The sequence below is a fragment of the Falco biarmicus genome, chromosome 14 (assembly GCF_023638135.1).
Source record: "Falco biarmicus isolate bFalBia1 chromosome 14, bFalBia1.pri, whole genome shotgun sequence".
Taxonomy (NCBI): domain Eukaryota; kingdom Metazoa; phylum Chordata; class Aves; order Falconiformes; family Falconidae; genus Falco; species Falco biarmicus.
In genome coordinates this window covers 1544961-1560567 of record NC_079301.1, presented here as the reverse complement: position 1 = coordinate 1560567, position 15607 = coordinate 1544961, and the positions used below count along the sequence as shown (strand labels likewise).

Below are 15607 nucleotides of genomic sequence, written 5' to 3'. Positions count from 1 at the left end.
CATTGCAATCCCCATGAAATAATATTCATTTAATTATCAAACTCCACCTTGCGATAGACGCGTCCTTCCTCCAAGGGAGGATGACGACGAGGTGGAAGCATTCTGCTCACTGCAACCCACAGTGCCCAGCTCTTGCTCTAGCATACATGATGTCGGCAGCGTGTTCAGTCCCCCGCTGCACCCTGGATCTGTCCCCTCTGCTCACCCTGTGATTTCTTCTGGCAGTGACTACCCTCGCTTGGACAGTGTCTAGTACAATGTGGCCCCAGTCTTGGTGGGCTGCCTGCAGGCACTGCTGTAAAACAAATGTATTGAATCCAAACAAAATGCACATGGAGCCTGCTCCTTCTAGAAGTGCCTTGGAAGGAAGGTCTGGGCCCCATTGTGCTACAGGCTGCGCAAACACCAGCAGCAGTCTCTGTCCTGAGGAACGTCTGATGCACACAAGCCCGAGAGCACAGTAAAGGCAGACGGGACCAGCACTCCCACACTGAGCCCGTCGAGCGAGAGCAGATACAGTAAACCCAGACTGCTGCTTTATGCTCTCCTTTCAGGAAGGGTTTTGGCTGGGGTTGAGAGAGAAGACCAGCTCGCCAGGAAGATGAGGCCAGGACGGGAGGGTGAAGGTATGCGTGGGAAGGGGATGGATACCAGGAGACTGGGACAAACAACTGGGGGCCAGGGAACAAGCAGCTTCTCCTCAGCATCTGGAGGGCTTTGTCCTTCTCCACCTCCCCTGAGACACCACATGGCAGGGCCCGGGGGGAAGATGTCCCAGAGCTGGGGGGAGGCCAGGCCATGCAGACACCAAGCCCCCTCCGCGCAGCCCTGACCCTGCCAGCTCGTGAGGGCTCCAACACACCATGGCAGCCCCAGCCCAGGGTGGGAAATGGCAAAACAGACCAGCACCACCCGGCCCAGACACACCCCGGCATGGGCGCACCCACCCCTGTCCTGCTCCCACAGGCTGGCCACAGAGGAGCTGGGAGAGGGGACAGCTCAGTCATGCAGCCATCCCTTGCTGGGGATGTGCCAAGTCCTCCCTCCCGAAAACACTCTGGTTACTGTGCAGCCAGGGATGCATTTCAGCAGGTCCCCAGAACCACAGCCCTTCCCTCTCTCCTACCCAGGCAGCGATGCTGCTGGGATGCTCCAGCATAGAGCTCCCCTTCCCTGTCTGGGCACAGGAGCCCAACACTCGGTGCTTGCAGCCAGGCTGCACCCCTGCACCGGGACTAAGCCTTTAGCCTCCCAGAGAAGCTTCTGACACAACACTTTTTCATGGGAAGGCCAGTGGGAAGCAGATGAGGCAGAGAACCCCACCACTGGTGTGCAGCCACGTGGGAAGCATTTCCACACTGATCCCTGTCAAGAGCGGGGTCAAGGCAGAAACAAAACCTGAATAACCAGTAACAAAGGATGAGCGACTCCAGCTACCCACCTACAGACTGGTCAAGTGTCATGGCAAGACAATGATGAGAAATGAAATTTCCCCTGAGCAGCCTGTCTGAGGCCACAGGAGGCTCGAGCATCTCCAGCAACACAGATGCTGGTGCAGAGTAACCGAATAACCACTCCTTAACCGCCCCCCCAGCACACGGCCCTGCCTGGCTGCCCTGCAGAGGTGACTGACCTAAATGCTAACGGCAAGAGATGGTGACAGGAGAAAGAAGAGCAGCAGAAGGCAAGAAAAAGCCAAGCAGAGGCTGGGAGAGCAGCATTTCACTTCAGCACTGCACTTCTTTAAGCAGCTATAACTGAACCGTGGCTCAGCTACAAAACCAAGGAGACAACGGGGACAGGCTGGGGGAAGCATCCCATCCCGAGCGCTGCACTCCCGCAAGCACCCGTTGGGCAGCAGGAGCCTGGCTGCAGGAAGACAGAATCTGGAGGGCCATTAACCAGCATCCTAAAACAATTCCTGAGGTTTGCAGAGTGCCTCAGAAGGTGGTAGGGCTCAGGGAGGCAGGCAGGAGGGCTGCTTCCAAACGCAGCCACGTCTGAGCCGTAGTTGTCCTAGCCAGCATGGCTCCGGAAAGCCATGTGCCCAGCACTCACCGGCCAGCCCCCGGCCAGGCTGCGGGTAACCTCTGGGTTAGTTAGCAGCCCAGCCTCCTATCAGCCCAATCACTTTAAAAGTAATTAAAGACTGCTAGGAAGCTGAAGATGAACACCATTGAGTTGAGACAGAGGGAAAGTCAGGTCCCTGCAATCTATTAGCATTGCTAGAGGAATTCACTCCCATTAGATACTGCTGCAGCCAGGAGCTTAGCAGGATTCAAAAGTAGATTAAACATTCATACAGATAATGAGAACATCCTGTTATATCAGATAGGATATAAAAAAATAAAGGCTAGACACTTCAGTGCCACGAGCCATAAATTACCCACCCGCTGACGGGGGCAAGGAAGAAGTTTTTCGGCAGAGCGGGTGCTTTTACCGTCCAAGGAAGCAGTTAGGCTGGACCATCCTTTTCAGTAGGGTGCGAGTGCCCAGCCCAGCAAGGGTCATGCTGGGGTGTCACAACAGGGCTGCCCTCACAACTGGCACACGTGAGGGCCCAATCCTGCGTGCTGCCAGGAGCCCCTTGCTCTCGCTCAAGTGCTTGCATGGTACGCAGCATCCCGCACAGACCCATTTCGCATGAACAGGAATACAACATGGTACAGGGTCTAAGGCACACCCCGCAGTGGGAGGAACCTGGCCTGCCTCACACCGTGCCTGATGTACCTCACGGAGGGGATGAGCAGCAGGAACTGGCTTTTCCCAGCTCCCTTACGCAGCAAACAGTGGGAAGACAGGAGCATCCTGCCTCGGCAGCCCAGCTCGCAGGCACCCTTCGGGGTCTTGAGGGAGGTGCACAGTCTCCCACACTGATGCTGGGGTTGTTTAGGCAGCTGCAAGGGCCTGTTACACTTAACTTGTGTGCAGAGATCCCTTAAATATAGCAAACAATTTTCTAGACATTTATCACCACTCCTGGCAGCTTCTACTGACAAAGACAACAGAACTGGACATGGTTCCTGTCAGACCTGAAACCTCTTTTTTTTTTTTTTTTTTTTTTTTTTATCCCTGGCTGAACACCACTTGCAGAAATTTCCCCGTCCCTTCCAGGTGGGGCCTTATGGCACCCAGGGAGGTGAGGAAAACCCCAAGGTAACTCCCAGTCTCCATGGTGAGCAGCAGGCAGATGCTCCTACCTGGCACTACTCCTCCTCAGGCACTGAGCCTCAAGGGATGCGCTCCTGCAGGGAAGCCCCATCCCTGCTGCTTTACCCTGGAGCATGCCCAGGACAGGCACGGGCTCTCCTCTCCTCTCTGTAATGCTGCCACAAATGCAGCTGCACATCTGCTTGGTCCTCCTGTGCCTGCCCTGCCCATAGGCTGCCTTTCCCTCCCAAGCCAAGAGCCAGGATGTGGGCAAGCCCTGGGGGTTCCCTGGCCACTGCTGCCTGCCAGACCCTCGAAAACAGCCAGCACACGGAGCCTGTGGGCTGCGTGCCCAGCACCCCACCACCCACAGAGCAAATGGGTGCAGGAGGGAAGGCAGCAAGTTGCAGTCAGAGTGCTGCAAGACAAGGGGGTGAGCAAAGAGGCTGGCATTTTTGGTAGCATTAATACACAGAGACTTGAATTTCCAAAGCATGGTATGAAAGTTATTTATCCTCTGCAGAGGGGAAGTGCTTCCTCTGCATTTCATAGATCGCATCACAGAATCACAGCCTGGTTTGGGCTGGGAGGGAGCTGACAGCCCCCCGAGCCCCAACCCCCGCCAGGGGCAGGGACACCTCCCACCAGCCCAGGTTGCCCCCAGCCCCGTCCAGCCTGGCCCTGAGCACCCCCAGGGATGGGGCACCCACAGCTGCTCTGGGCAGCCTCTGCCAGCGCCGCCCTCACGGGGAAGAATTTCTTCCCAGTATCTGCCCTAAGTCTGCCCTCGGTCAGCTTAGAGCCATTCCCCCCCGCCCTGTCACTGCACCCCCCCGTACAAAGCCCCTCCCCAGCTTTCTTGTCGGCCCCTTCAGGTACTGGAAGGTGCCAGAAGGTCTCCCCGGAGCCTGCTTTGCTCCAGGCTGAGCAGCCCCAGCTCTCTCAGCCTGCTGGCATAGGAGAGGGGCGGGCTCCAGCCCTCTGACCACCTTTGTGGCCTCCTCCAGTCTTGCTCCGACAGGTCCATGTCCCTTTTACATTGGGACCCAGAGCTGGACACAATACTGCAGGGAGGGTCTCACCAGAGCGGAGGGGGACAACCACCTCCCTTGCCCTGCTGGCCACACTGCTTGTGGTGCAGCCCAGGATTCAGTTGACTTTCTGGGCTGCAAGCACACGTGGCCAGGCCATCAAGCTTTCTGTCCATGAGCACCCCCAAGTCCTTCTCCTCAGGGCTGCTCTTGCTCCATTCTCTGCCCAGCAAGAAGCATCCAGAGAGCCACCCTGTGCCCTGGGCTCACTGCTGCCCCAGGACCGTGCTCTGAGCCAGCCCTCCATCCCGGCAGCTACTGCTGTTCCCCGTCAATCTCATTCTAACAGAAAAGCAATGAAAGACAACAAACAAGTAACACATCAGGGCAAATGCTGCTCTTGTATACGTATGCAGAGGCTTCTGCAGACACTGCTTTGCCACCCGTGCCGCAGAGGTATGAGGGGAACACTGGGCAAATTTCATAAACACCATTCAGTCAAATGCCTTGATTTTTTGCAAGCACCTCCTCAGGTGTATTTTCCACATGTCCAACCAGCTCAGTATCAGGCTGCAACACACCAAGTGCTTCCAACCCAGGTATGACAGCTAGCAGGCTTGCTTTGCGGGCATGGCTGGGCTCAGGGCACCGGACAGGGAAGCTCTGCTGCCCGCTTAAGAGAAATGGCCTCACTCAGAGTTACAAAGATCCAAATAACTTACAGGTGTACAGATCTAAACCACATATCTACAAACTAAGCAGGAGGCAGCAAAAAAATCACAGGACTTCGGTGTCACACATGCCTTGCCTGCACAAACATCCCTCCTCAGTAGGCAGGCAGATACACTCCCTGGACACAGAGATTTCCGATCCTTGCCAGTCCCACAGGAAGCAGGGCCAGGCTAAGGCGGACAGATGCATGGAACAGGTTACAAAATTTTGCCAAACACAAGCAACAAACAGCACTTCTACAAATGGTGTTTCTGCTAGAAGCCATGCGCTGAAGAACCCCAGGGATCAAATAAGGATCTGGAGACTGCAGACTGCATCCAGTAGCAAAATCATGCTGACTGCACCAGGCAGCCAGTGCAGGGAGCCAGCAAAACATGCCGTGCTTCTCTACCACACCAATACCTCTCCCATCACCTACCCATGCCTGCTCCCACCAGCCAGCCTGAGCAATTGGGTGGGATCAGGAAGAACAGGAGTTCCTGGACATCTCTGGGATGGAGGTGGAAGCAGAGACTGCAGGGAACATCTCAAACATACCATCAGAGCACTCTGCAAACACAAACCAGCATCTGCACACCCAGGTATCCCCTGTCCCCACACTGGGGGCTGCAGGCCCTTTAGTAACAGCTCACACATGGCAAGGGGAAGAGAGCGGCTGCTGCTTGTGAAATAACCATTGCCAACAGCTGACCTTGCTTGCCCTGGGCTCAGTCAGGCTGCCAGACCCTGCCTGCCCACCCCTCCTGCCCAGTGAGAGCTCAAAGAGCTGGGACCACCCAGGCATGGGGAATATGCAGGGGAAGAGGTGGCCATGGATGAGGACTTCTCCCTCCCTCCACAAGCATCTCCTGCCCCGGTTTGCAGAGGCAGGTCTGTGTGGTGGGCAAGCTGCAAGCAGTGGTTGGTAATGTGGCTGCCTGGGAACATTCTGGCTAAAGGTTTTATTCCCTTTTTGAATACACCACTTCTTTGAAACCGATGCATCTCATGGGAAGACATTAGCTTGCTCCCCTGGTCTAGAATGCAAGTTCTAGTGAAAGCAGGTGGAGATCCCCCAGGAGTGGGGCTGAAGGGGTCCTGGGGTGGGATGAGGGCCCAGGGAAACCAGGACCTGCCCCGACTCATCCCTAGAGGCCCCCAGAAGCAGGGGCTTTGGGGATGATGCTGGAGACCTTGTTGGGAGGAATAAACCATCCAGAGCAGAGCTCCCATCTGATCTTGGCCTGGTGGTAGTTGCTTTATATCCTCAGCCATGAGGACCGATCTTTTACAGCTTACTTCTTGGCTATGGGGTCATTCTTACTCTCTACCATCCAGCTGCACAGAATATGACACTGAAGACCAGGAGCAGGTCGGGGAGAGACCCAGGTCTGGAGGGGGCTGAAGTTTGCACTCTTAGTATGCTAAATGCAAAAATACAGCTCTTGCTCCCCCTGCACTGGTCAGCCCCTGCCGCCCTTCCTAAAACATGCCTGTTTAAAAACTTCCAAGAAAATCTCTGCTTGTCTCCACTCCCTCTGTGACAACCAATAGTGGAGACTGCTGGGGACTGCTGCAGCACGGTGCCCCAGGCACGAGGCGCACTAGGTTCCCTGTTCTGGAGGAAACACAGATCCCGTTCCTGCCACTGGCGCTGGCTTCAGTCCCCCCTCTCCAGCTCCCCTTACCATTGTACACCCCTTCACCCTCCTGCAGCCTCTGTCCACCACAAGTGCTGCAGAAGCTGCCGTGCAGAGATAACATGTCAGCCAAGATGCCAAACACATGTATCTTTTACACCTGAGGAGATGAACAGGGCAGGCAGGATTTCCCTTCTGCAGTTGGGACAAGGAGCACTGGGATGCTTATGCAGGCGGGTCTCCGGAAAGCCAAAAACTTGCCCAGCAATGCTGTTCCATGCTGCCTTTTTTAACGCAACAGCCACATCAGGAGAGTTTGGGGGAGCCCATGCTGGCTGCCCGCACCCAGCACCACTCCTCCCTCTGACACCTCAGGAGCATGGCTGGGAGAGGCCCTGGGGAGAAGCCAAGAGCAAAAGCCAAACAGGGAAGAGGAGCGAGGCTAAACTGGTTGAGCCCCCCCCAGGCGGGCAGCTACCGGCTCTGCCCACAGGAGCTGGGGCTGGAGGCAGCGTGGACAGATGGCTACTTCTCGCCCAAGCAGCCTCCGTGTCTCATTCACAGATTTGCTGTCCCTGAGTCATTGCCCTTCAAACGACAGCCGAGCCGAGCTTCCTCTGCGCGGAGCCAGGCATGAGTCGCATCCTAATGGCATCCCAGTGACAGCAGGAATAGCCCCCGGCAGTCAGGTATACCCTGCGCTCCTGCCTCTGCTGCCTCCAACCCTGGCAGGCAGCTCCAGAGCCGGGAAGCAGGGGGAAAGCCTCGTGGGGCATCCGCAGGGCCAGGCCTGGGGCCATGGGATGTTTCCATGAGACCCCCGCTGCTTCCTGGGGTGTGGAGGGGCTGGGGCTGCTGCGGGTGGTCCTCAGGGCTCCCCCGCACCGAGCCCTGTGGTGGTGCCTGGGGTCTCTGCCATGGGGGGAGGCCAGGTTGTGCGTGACCCCCGCTGTGCTCAAAAGGCCCCTTTCCTGATGCAACAGATGCCTGCCCCCGGACAGGGACCCAGTGAAACCCTTTGTGTGAGCAGGTCCAGCGATGTCCTGGGTTCAGGCAGACATTGTGCGCGTCCTTTTGCACCTCTCAGTGCCCAGCTGTGGGGAGGGTGCTGCCTCCTCTCCCCTGGCAGTGCAAGGATGCTCACACAGCTGGCAGTCAGCGTGACACTAGCAGATCCCTTTGTCCGTGGGGACACCATGCATCACTGCCTGTTACAAAAAGCAGCACTGCAAGCCATGCCTAGTCTGGGCCACCCCAGGCAGCCCATGGCAATGGATGCGTACAGAAAAGGGGGGACCTGGGCGGGTTGTGAAATTTTAGCAGGTCACACATTTTGCCGATACTGTCGCACATGCTGCTGGGCACACTGGCTCCCAGAGGCTGCCTGCACCCAACGGGACCATGGCACACTGGACGCTTTCCAAAAAGCATCATTAGCTGCTGAAGTATCACACCGTGCCTTTGCTGCTGGAGCTGAGCCTGCTTCTCTGAGGTCGTTCCACCCCGCGAGCGAAGCCTCCATGCGCATCGTGCTCCCAGGGCCGGGCACATGCAGAAAGGAGCCTGGGCGTGCGTGCATGCAGCACTGGAGGCAGCAGGCGCAGCCAGGAGCACACGGGAGCGGGAACAGGCGCTGGCGCCTGCGTCACTTGTAGCTACTTGGTGACAGTTTGATGGAGACAGATCTCTCGCCCTCCCTTGCACTCTTCCCTGCACCATTTGCCAACCTGCCTGTTGCTGCACGGAGACCTGCTGCCTTTATAAACTCCTATTTTTTTCCCTTAAGCACCACTGACAGACGTTAACAATAGACAATGAACCAGCCCAAAGCAGGCAGGCAACCACCATGGAAATCAGTGGTAAATTGCCCCCATTCACACCCCAGGCTGCTTTGCCCCACAGCAACCATGTAGGTCCGGCCACCAGCCCACGGCACACACCCAGGCATCTTGAGATGCCTCGATCCCAAGCAAAGCTCAAGACTGTCCAAGCACCGGCTCAGCATCCCCCTTCCCTCCCAGCTTGCAGTGCTCCTACGCATCCCAGGCACCACTGGAGCATTCCTGACACCTTGATGCTTTTTTTTTAATTACAGAGCAAATTCATTTCATCAGTTCATTTTTTGGTTCTTCTGTTTTTTGATCTTTGATCTCTGTTTTCAAGCATCTAGGTGGCACCTGACACAAGGCGCACTAATTGGGCTGTGGCCACGTAACTGCATACCTAAACGCAAACATTCCTTTTGTTCAAATTCTTTACACAATTTGCTTACATGGAATCAGTGTGTAACATGGAGCTGCATGCTTGGCTAAGCTCATGCACATGGTTTTGCTAAAGCTGCCAAATGACTTACTGCGCTGATCCACTGGAATTACTCTGGAACTTTTTTTTCACCTCATGAAATGCCAGTAAAGCTCCACCTCACCATCCAGGCTTGTTTCTGAGGAAAACCTCCAGGTGCAGATACCAGAGCTGCCCGGGTGCTTGGGAGCAGCCTCTCCCCTCCCGGGTGCCACTGCTCCTGGTGCAGCACCCACGAGTCCATTAAAGCTGCAAGAGGGGACGTAGCCCAGGGTGCAGCTTTGCTGTCACCCATCAGTGGATTCTCTGGAAGCCGTAATATTAATGTAACCCCACACTTTTTAAAAAAAAAATTAAGCAAGATTTTGGTGAAACCACTTTTGCTGTGGGTCTTGAAGGACCTCCCCTCTGTGTACGAGCCTCCGTGCAAAGCGCTATCCACACTCAGAGCCAGAGTGCACCAGGTTGTGCAGCGTTTTGTATAAGCCTAGCCCAGACAAACTCAATTTGAGCTGCTTTTGTGAAGGTAAAGTGCTGCTTTGGTTCCCCCAAGAGGCATCCCTAGCACTGGGATGCCCCCAAGACATGGCCCTCCCAAAGCTGCTGGCCCTGGTGTGCTTGGGTTTCTAAAAGATGTTCTGCAGGGAGGGACGCTCAGCAGAGGCACCAATCGCTGATGCTATTTCTGGCTAAACAAGAGCAAGAGAACAGGACCCCTGGAGGGAGCTGAACCCAGACACCACAGCTGAACCCAGCTCCCCAGGTACTCAGTGGGGGCTTTGCCGCCTGGTAAAGACTGTGCCAGGTGCAATGTCAAGGCACCTTACAGGGGCACAAGCCTCTGCCTCTTACTGCATCACCTGGGCACCCACAGCAGGGAAACACCAGCACGTCCTGAAAGCCTTGGGCGTGAAATCCTGCCCTGCCAGGCTCCCCCAGACAGGCTCTCTGGTAGGTAACGGGGAAACCAGAGGTGCAGAAACAGATCTGGCCAGGGTCACAGCAGGATTCAACAGCCACCAGCCCACGCACGCAGAGAAACCCTGGTAATCTAATATAATTTGAGATGCAACAGGTCCTGTCCAGCCTTGCCTTCCCATCAGTGCTCTGTTACCAGCCCCGGCCCTGTAGCTCCTGGCTGTCAGTCCTTCTCTCTCCACAGCTTTGTTTCTTGCAACCTAATGACTCCTTAATTCAGCTGGCTTTGTCCCATAGATCTTGATTTGCCCTAGTATTGGTGGGAGCATGCAGTTTTAGGAGAGCTCTCCACAGCGGCTGTTCGTGAGGGAGACAGCAAAAACACAGCGCTCTGCCGTTGCAGAAGCAAACCTCTCATCTGGCGGTGGCTGAGCTGGAGCGACGCCGCTTTTTGCCTGTTCGGATAAAAGGGCGCAAACCGGCCAAAAGCATCCCACAGGGCATCGCTTCAGAGGGATGGGGATTTCTCCCTGCACTAAAGTCCTGCAAAGCCTGAGCTGACAGCTCGCGTGCTGCAAGGGCTGCTGCTGCCCCGCATTTCCCGAGGGATAGTCAGCTGCAACACGTACGTCACCAGGCCATGACCTCCTCCAGCCCTTCTGAAGGATGCTACCAACGTGGCACCACAACCACTCAGAGCACAAAGTTCATCATGTCTTGCAGTGCCAAAGGGTACAAGTAGCGCAGGAAGAGGGGAGATGGAGGTGGCAGATGGCTGCTCCTGAATATTTAAATGAATTTTCTCTTTTACAGACCAGCAAACACAAGTATTTTCCACCTCTTTTATGCACATCACCACTAACTAGCACCACGACCCCAGCAGCTGGCACTCGGGTCTTCATGGCAAGAAGCAAAATGTATTTTAGAAGACGGATGGACCTTGCAGATCCACTTCGTCCTCTCCCTCCCCTGTTTGCACGGTGCCAGGGACCTTGCCCGTGAGGGGCTGTGACAGTCAGCCTCCACAAAAACCCCATCCAACACAAAATGCAAGCGAACAATAAACCCAAGAAATGTGTTTTCACGTTTCACTGTTTCTCAGCCATAGGGATTTTTGGTGTTAGCTGTAGGAGTAAGAAGTAAAACATTTTCAGAGTGTGATTTGGAAGCTGACGGCATTGCACGGGAACAACAACAGTGTATGCAGAAAGTGGGATCTGCCCAGGAATTATTTCCAAGCAGAAAATAAAAAGGCCTAGGAGAATATTACAGCAATGAGTAATCTAAGCAGCTGAATTACACAGAGACCCCACCATTTCACAGTATTTTTATGCCCTGCAGTGCCCGGGGAGATTTTGGCCCAGCCTCCCCCGAGTGCTCCCCCAAGCTCCAGGCACAGACAGGATCCGGGGTTTGGATACTCGGGATGTTGCTTACCCCCCCCGGCAGCACCTGTCTTTCCCCTGCCGAGCCTTGAAACCGAGGGCAGCCCTCAGGACGATTTATTAACGGGGAACGATGTGCCTTGTGTGTCTCCTGAAACGAACCCGCAACGCTCAGCCGTTCCCAAGTTTTTAACTCGGGGTCAAACCTGCTGCTGTAAGGAACTGGCTGCTCCGGTGGGGCTTTTGTTGTTGTTTTAAAGCAGATGCAATAAAGAGCCAAAATCCCCGGGGTGATTCGGCTGCCAAAGAGCTCAGTGTGTGCTGTTTATTGAGCCGCACTGCTCCTTGGGGATGAAATTACCGGGGGGATATGCGGCTCTGCAGAGGGAGGCTGTGTGCTGGTCAGCTGGAGCTGCTTTGCTTCCTCACCTTCTATTTTCCAGCTGCTGTTACGGAATAGGAAGATGCAAATGGAAGGCAGCACTAATCCCCTGCACACAGCCATGTGGCACAGGACCCCAGCTCTCACAGCAAGTGTGGTCCCCTGCCCTGCATACTCACCTAGCCCCAGAAATATTATTTAAATCCCGTTTACTCAGCTACAGGGTGCTCTGCAACCGGACTCCCGCTACAAGGATTTTGCGGGAGCCTCTCACATTGGCCAAGCTGTCTATTATATTTTCCTTCACTCCTCTCCTATTTTGCTGTCATTTGCTCACGTATGTTGTTACCATCAAGCAGTAGCTCTCTGCTGTCACTTACAAGTGGGTGATTTTAGCATCTGGATAGGAATCACAAATTCAGACTGCCTTAAAAACCCTTCCAGTCATATTTTCCCAATGCAACGAGTAACTGCAGCCCCTGCTGAAGTCCAGGGGACTCAAAATCAAGCCAAAACTCACTCGTCAACACAACACTGGATGAGTTTGGCATTAGCCTCATTTCACAAACGGGGAAGAGCCACCCGAGAGGGCAAGGCTGAGACTCACAGTTGTGAAAGTCTAAAGTAAAGCACCTAAATACATACTGAAGCACCTTAAATAAGTGACCTGATTTTCACAACAGACTGAAACGAGTGGGAGCCACGAGGGCTCGGGTCGGTGCGTGCAGACTCGGACACCTGCACTGGAAATTTCCTCGTGGGTGGCCCAGGCGAGCGCATACATGTTGGCCCTGCTGCTCATGCCCTCCTGTTGCTTCCCAAACACTGCCCGTGAAATTGCAAAGCTGGTGCTTGCAGATGCTTTAAGGATGCAACCGTCAACATGACACAGAGCGAGTTAGGAGGTACATGTCTTGCTGCTGCTACCTGCAGCTCTGCATCTTCTAAGCTTGTTTCCTGCTTTCTCATCAAGGATGTTAAGACCAGCGATGCTTAATGAAGACTCGTCTAAGCACAGCTCTGTTTCTAGGGGCTTTGGAGTCCATGGGAACATCTTCTTGCCCAAGACCCAAAAGTAATGGTTATTTTCTTATCTCCGTCTCCTTCTCTCTGTGGGTTTCTCTACCAGTGAGCGCAAGTCAGACTCAGCGGAGATGGATGCTCTGGCTGAAGCGAGTGTGTCTGTGCGCTCTACCAGACATGGCATGGGAAGACCCTACTTGTGCTGAGTCCCTGGGAGCAGAAGCAGCACAACAGCGGGCAGCGCCAAATCCCTTCACTCACCACGGAAGCGGAGCAGCAGGACCAAACCGCTCGGTGCAGGCTGAATACTATGTACCTTTGAAACCGCAGGGGGAATTTGGACAAGCAGATTGTAATTACCTGGCCTGGCACTGACCCAGAACGCCAGCACTAGTTCCTTTCCAAACCCGGCTCCTTACAAAAGCAATGCAGAAACGCGGGCCTGAGAGTGGCGGCCAGGATCTTGCCATCATGCCCTTGCTGAAAGACACCGCCTCGGTGTCCCCATCGCTGCGCCCCGGTGCTGTTCCTGTGCTGTCCCAGGGGACAAGTGCTGTGCCGAGAGCCACCTGCGACGCAGCAACAGCTCCAAGCGTCTCTCAAAACTCTCCCAGAAGAGCAGTGGCCAAGCCCCGTCCTGTCACCAGGGGGAAAGCTCTGCCACCACCCCTCTGGGGACGATGCTGTAACACACCCTGCCACCTCTCCCCCAAGACGCGGCTCTGAGAAAGGGAAGCAGGTTTAATCATCGAGACCATTACACTTCCCGGAGGTGACGTCTGGAGGGAGCGTGCACAGGTGAGCCAGGCAGCTTGGAGCAGGCAGAAGCTGGAGGAGCTGCGACTCATGAGGGAGCGGGGCAGCGTCCAGCAGAACCACAGCAGGGCTCCAGAAGGAGACACAACTGTGGCTCTCATTTTGGAGAGGATACGGCACTGTGCTGAGGCTCACTCTGATTGACGCTGGGAGAGGCAATCCATTCGCTTTCGGAACACCGATCATGCCACAGGGCTGGGGACAGTCAGCGATGATGGGGAAAACTCCAAGGGGGCAGGCACATCCCGGCCCCCCCAGCCCATTTCCTTGGGGAGTAGGGGTGGCAGAGCTGGAAAACTGTTTTGTGCAGGGAAGGGGCTCCAGTGCCACGGTTCATCTCAGGTCACTGCTCGTCTGCACACCTCAGCCTAACGATGGCTGGGCAGAGCCGGAGGCAGTGGCGCGGGGCCCCATGCCTGCCCCGTCCTGGCCCGCGTGCATGAAGCGCTGCGCAGGCGAGGCTGGAGGGGAGCGGGATGCCTGGAGCCTGGGTGGGCGGGAAGGCACGCGTGAGTGCACACAAGTTCGGGCCAAGCCCTCTCTGCCCTCCCGCTCCCACCATCCCCGTCCCAGCTTCCCCAGGGGCTCCGGACCCCTGCCGCCAGCACTGCCAGGCTGGGGGCTCGGGGGGCAGCGGGAGCCCCCCAGCTGACAGGCGGGAGACCGCGGCACTCATCTGAGAGCCAGGACCCCGGGGCTCGGTGGGGCTGCGGGATGGCACGTGGCCCCCCCAGCCGGCACCGGGCCGGGCCAGCGGGGGTGAGGAGAGGACCCCAGGACGGACCCTCCTACCTTGCAGTCCGTCAGGCAGGATCTGACCGAGTACTCCTCCGATTGCAAGTACTTCTCCAGCAAGAGGTCGAACTCCTCGTATTTTTCCTGAGCGTGTTGGTCCAGCCGCTGGTACGCCTGGACGCAGCTGCTACAGGCCTCCCCGCCCAGCGCCCCGGCCGCCGCCACCACCAAGTCCACCATCAGGTTGTCCACGCTGCAGTCCAGGCCGTCCGGGCCGGCCATCTCCCGCAGCAGGTCCCAGATCGTGTAAGTATCACAAAAGGAGAGGTTGAAGTTCCTAAAGTAAGCCTGCAGGAAGGTCCTCTTGGAGGAGGAGGGAGAGGCGAAGAAGGGGGCGGCGGCGGGGGGCGAGCGGAGGGGCGCGCCGGCCGGGGAGCCCCGCGGCCGCTGCAGGGCGTGCAGCCGGGCGCAGGCCGAGTCCAGGTCGCCGCGGGCGGCGGGGCAGGGCCCGGGGGCCCGGCTGAGGTTCCCCAGCAGGGCCTCGCAGCTGCCGCCCGCCGGCTCGGCCGCCAGCAGGGCCCGCGGCCCGCGGCCCCTCGGCCGCCCGGCGCCGCTCCGCTCCCGCGCCCGCAGCTTGGCCCCGGCGCAGAGCCACAGATGGTCGGAGAGGAGGACGGTGAAGAAGAGGAGCGAGGCCAGCGAGAGGCGCCATTTCTGCGCCCGCTCGGGGTCGGCCACCGGCTTGTCGCTGCGGCGCGGCGCGCAGCACACCGCCCCGCCGCCGGCGCCCCCGCGGGGGTACATCCAGGCGCCGCGGATCATGCTGCGGGGGCGGCGCGGGGGGGCGGCGGCGGCGGCGGCGGGGGGGGGGCACGCCGCGCTGCCGCCGCTGTCACCTGCGGCCGCCGCGCCGCGCCGCCGCCGCCGCCATGCCCGCGCCCCCGCCTACAGGCCGCCGGCCGCCGCCGCCGCCGCCGCGCTGGCTCGGCCCCGCTCCCGCTGCCCGCCCCGGCCCCGGCCCCGGCCGCAGCGCGCCGCCCGCCGCTCGGGGGCATGCCCCGGCCCCCCGCTCACTCGGCTTTCCGCTTCCCCGTCGGCTGCGCCAGCTCGCGGGCCCCGCCGCGCCCGCCGCCGCCGGGCCCCATGCCCTCAGTCTGTCGCCATCTTCGGCCGCGCCGCCAACACCTTGAGGAGCCGCGCCGCCCTGCGCCTGCGCGCCCGGCCCCCCCGCCCCGCCGCCCCGCCGCCCCGCCGCCCGGCCCCGCCGCCCCCCGCCGCACCGGCAGGTGCCGTGGTGCTGAAGGACAGCTCCTCCCCGCCGCTCCGCCGCCGCGCCGGCCTGCCCCGGGGAGGGGGCGGCGGGCGGGGGCACCCCCACGCGGGACCCCGCCGGCCCCGGGGCTCCGCCGGCCCGCGGGGGCGCCGAGGAGGGGGCCCCGGGGCAGCCCCGCTGCGGCGCCGGCCGCCGGCCCGGCCGCGGGAGACACAGCCTGCGCGGGGAGGGGGTCGGTGCTG

At 58.1% G+C, this 15607-nt stretch overlaps 1 protein-coding gene across 1 annotated transcript in view; it reads right to left on the bottom strand.

Annotated features, from left to right (window-relative positions):
• The window catches only part of NALF2 (NALCN channel auxiliary factor 2), a 33657-nt gene extending 18364 nt beyond the window's left edge, over positions 1-15293 (bottom strand). Inside the window, exon 1 of the mRNA XM_056359660.1 lies at positions 14150-15293. Coding sequence (XP_056215635.1) covers positions 14150-14914 — 765 coding nt within the window. The 5' untranslated portion in view covers positions 14915-15293. The remainder of the gene's footprint in view (positions 1-14149) is intronic.
• Between the last annotated feature and the right edge of the window lie 314 nt (positions 15294-15607).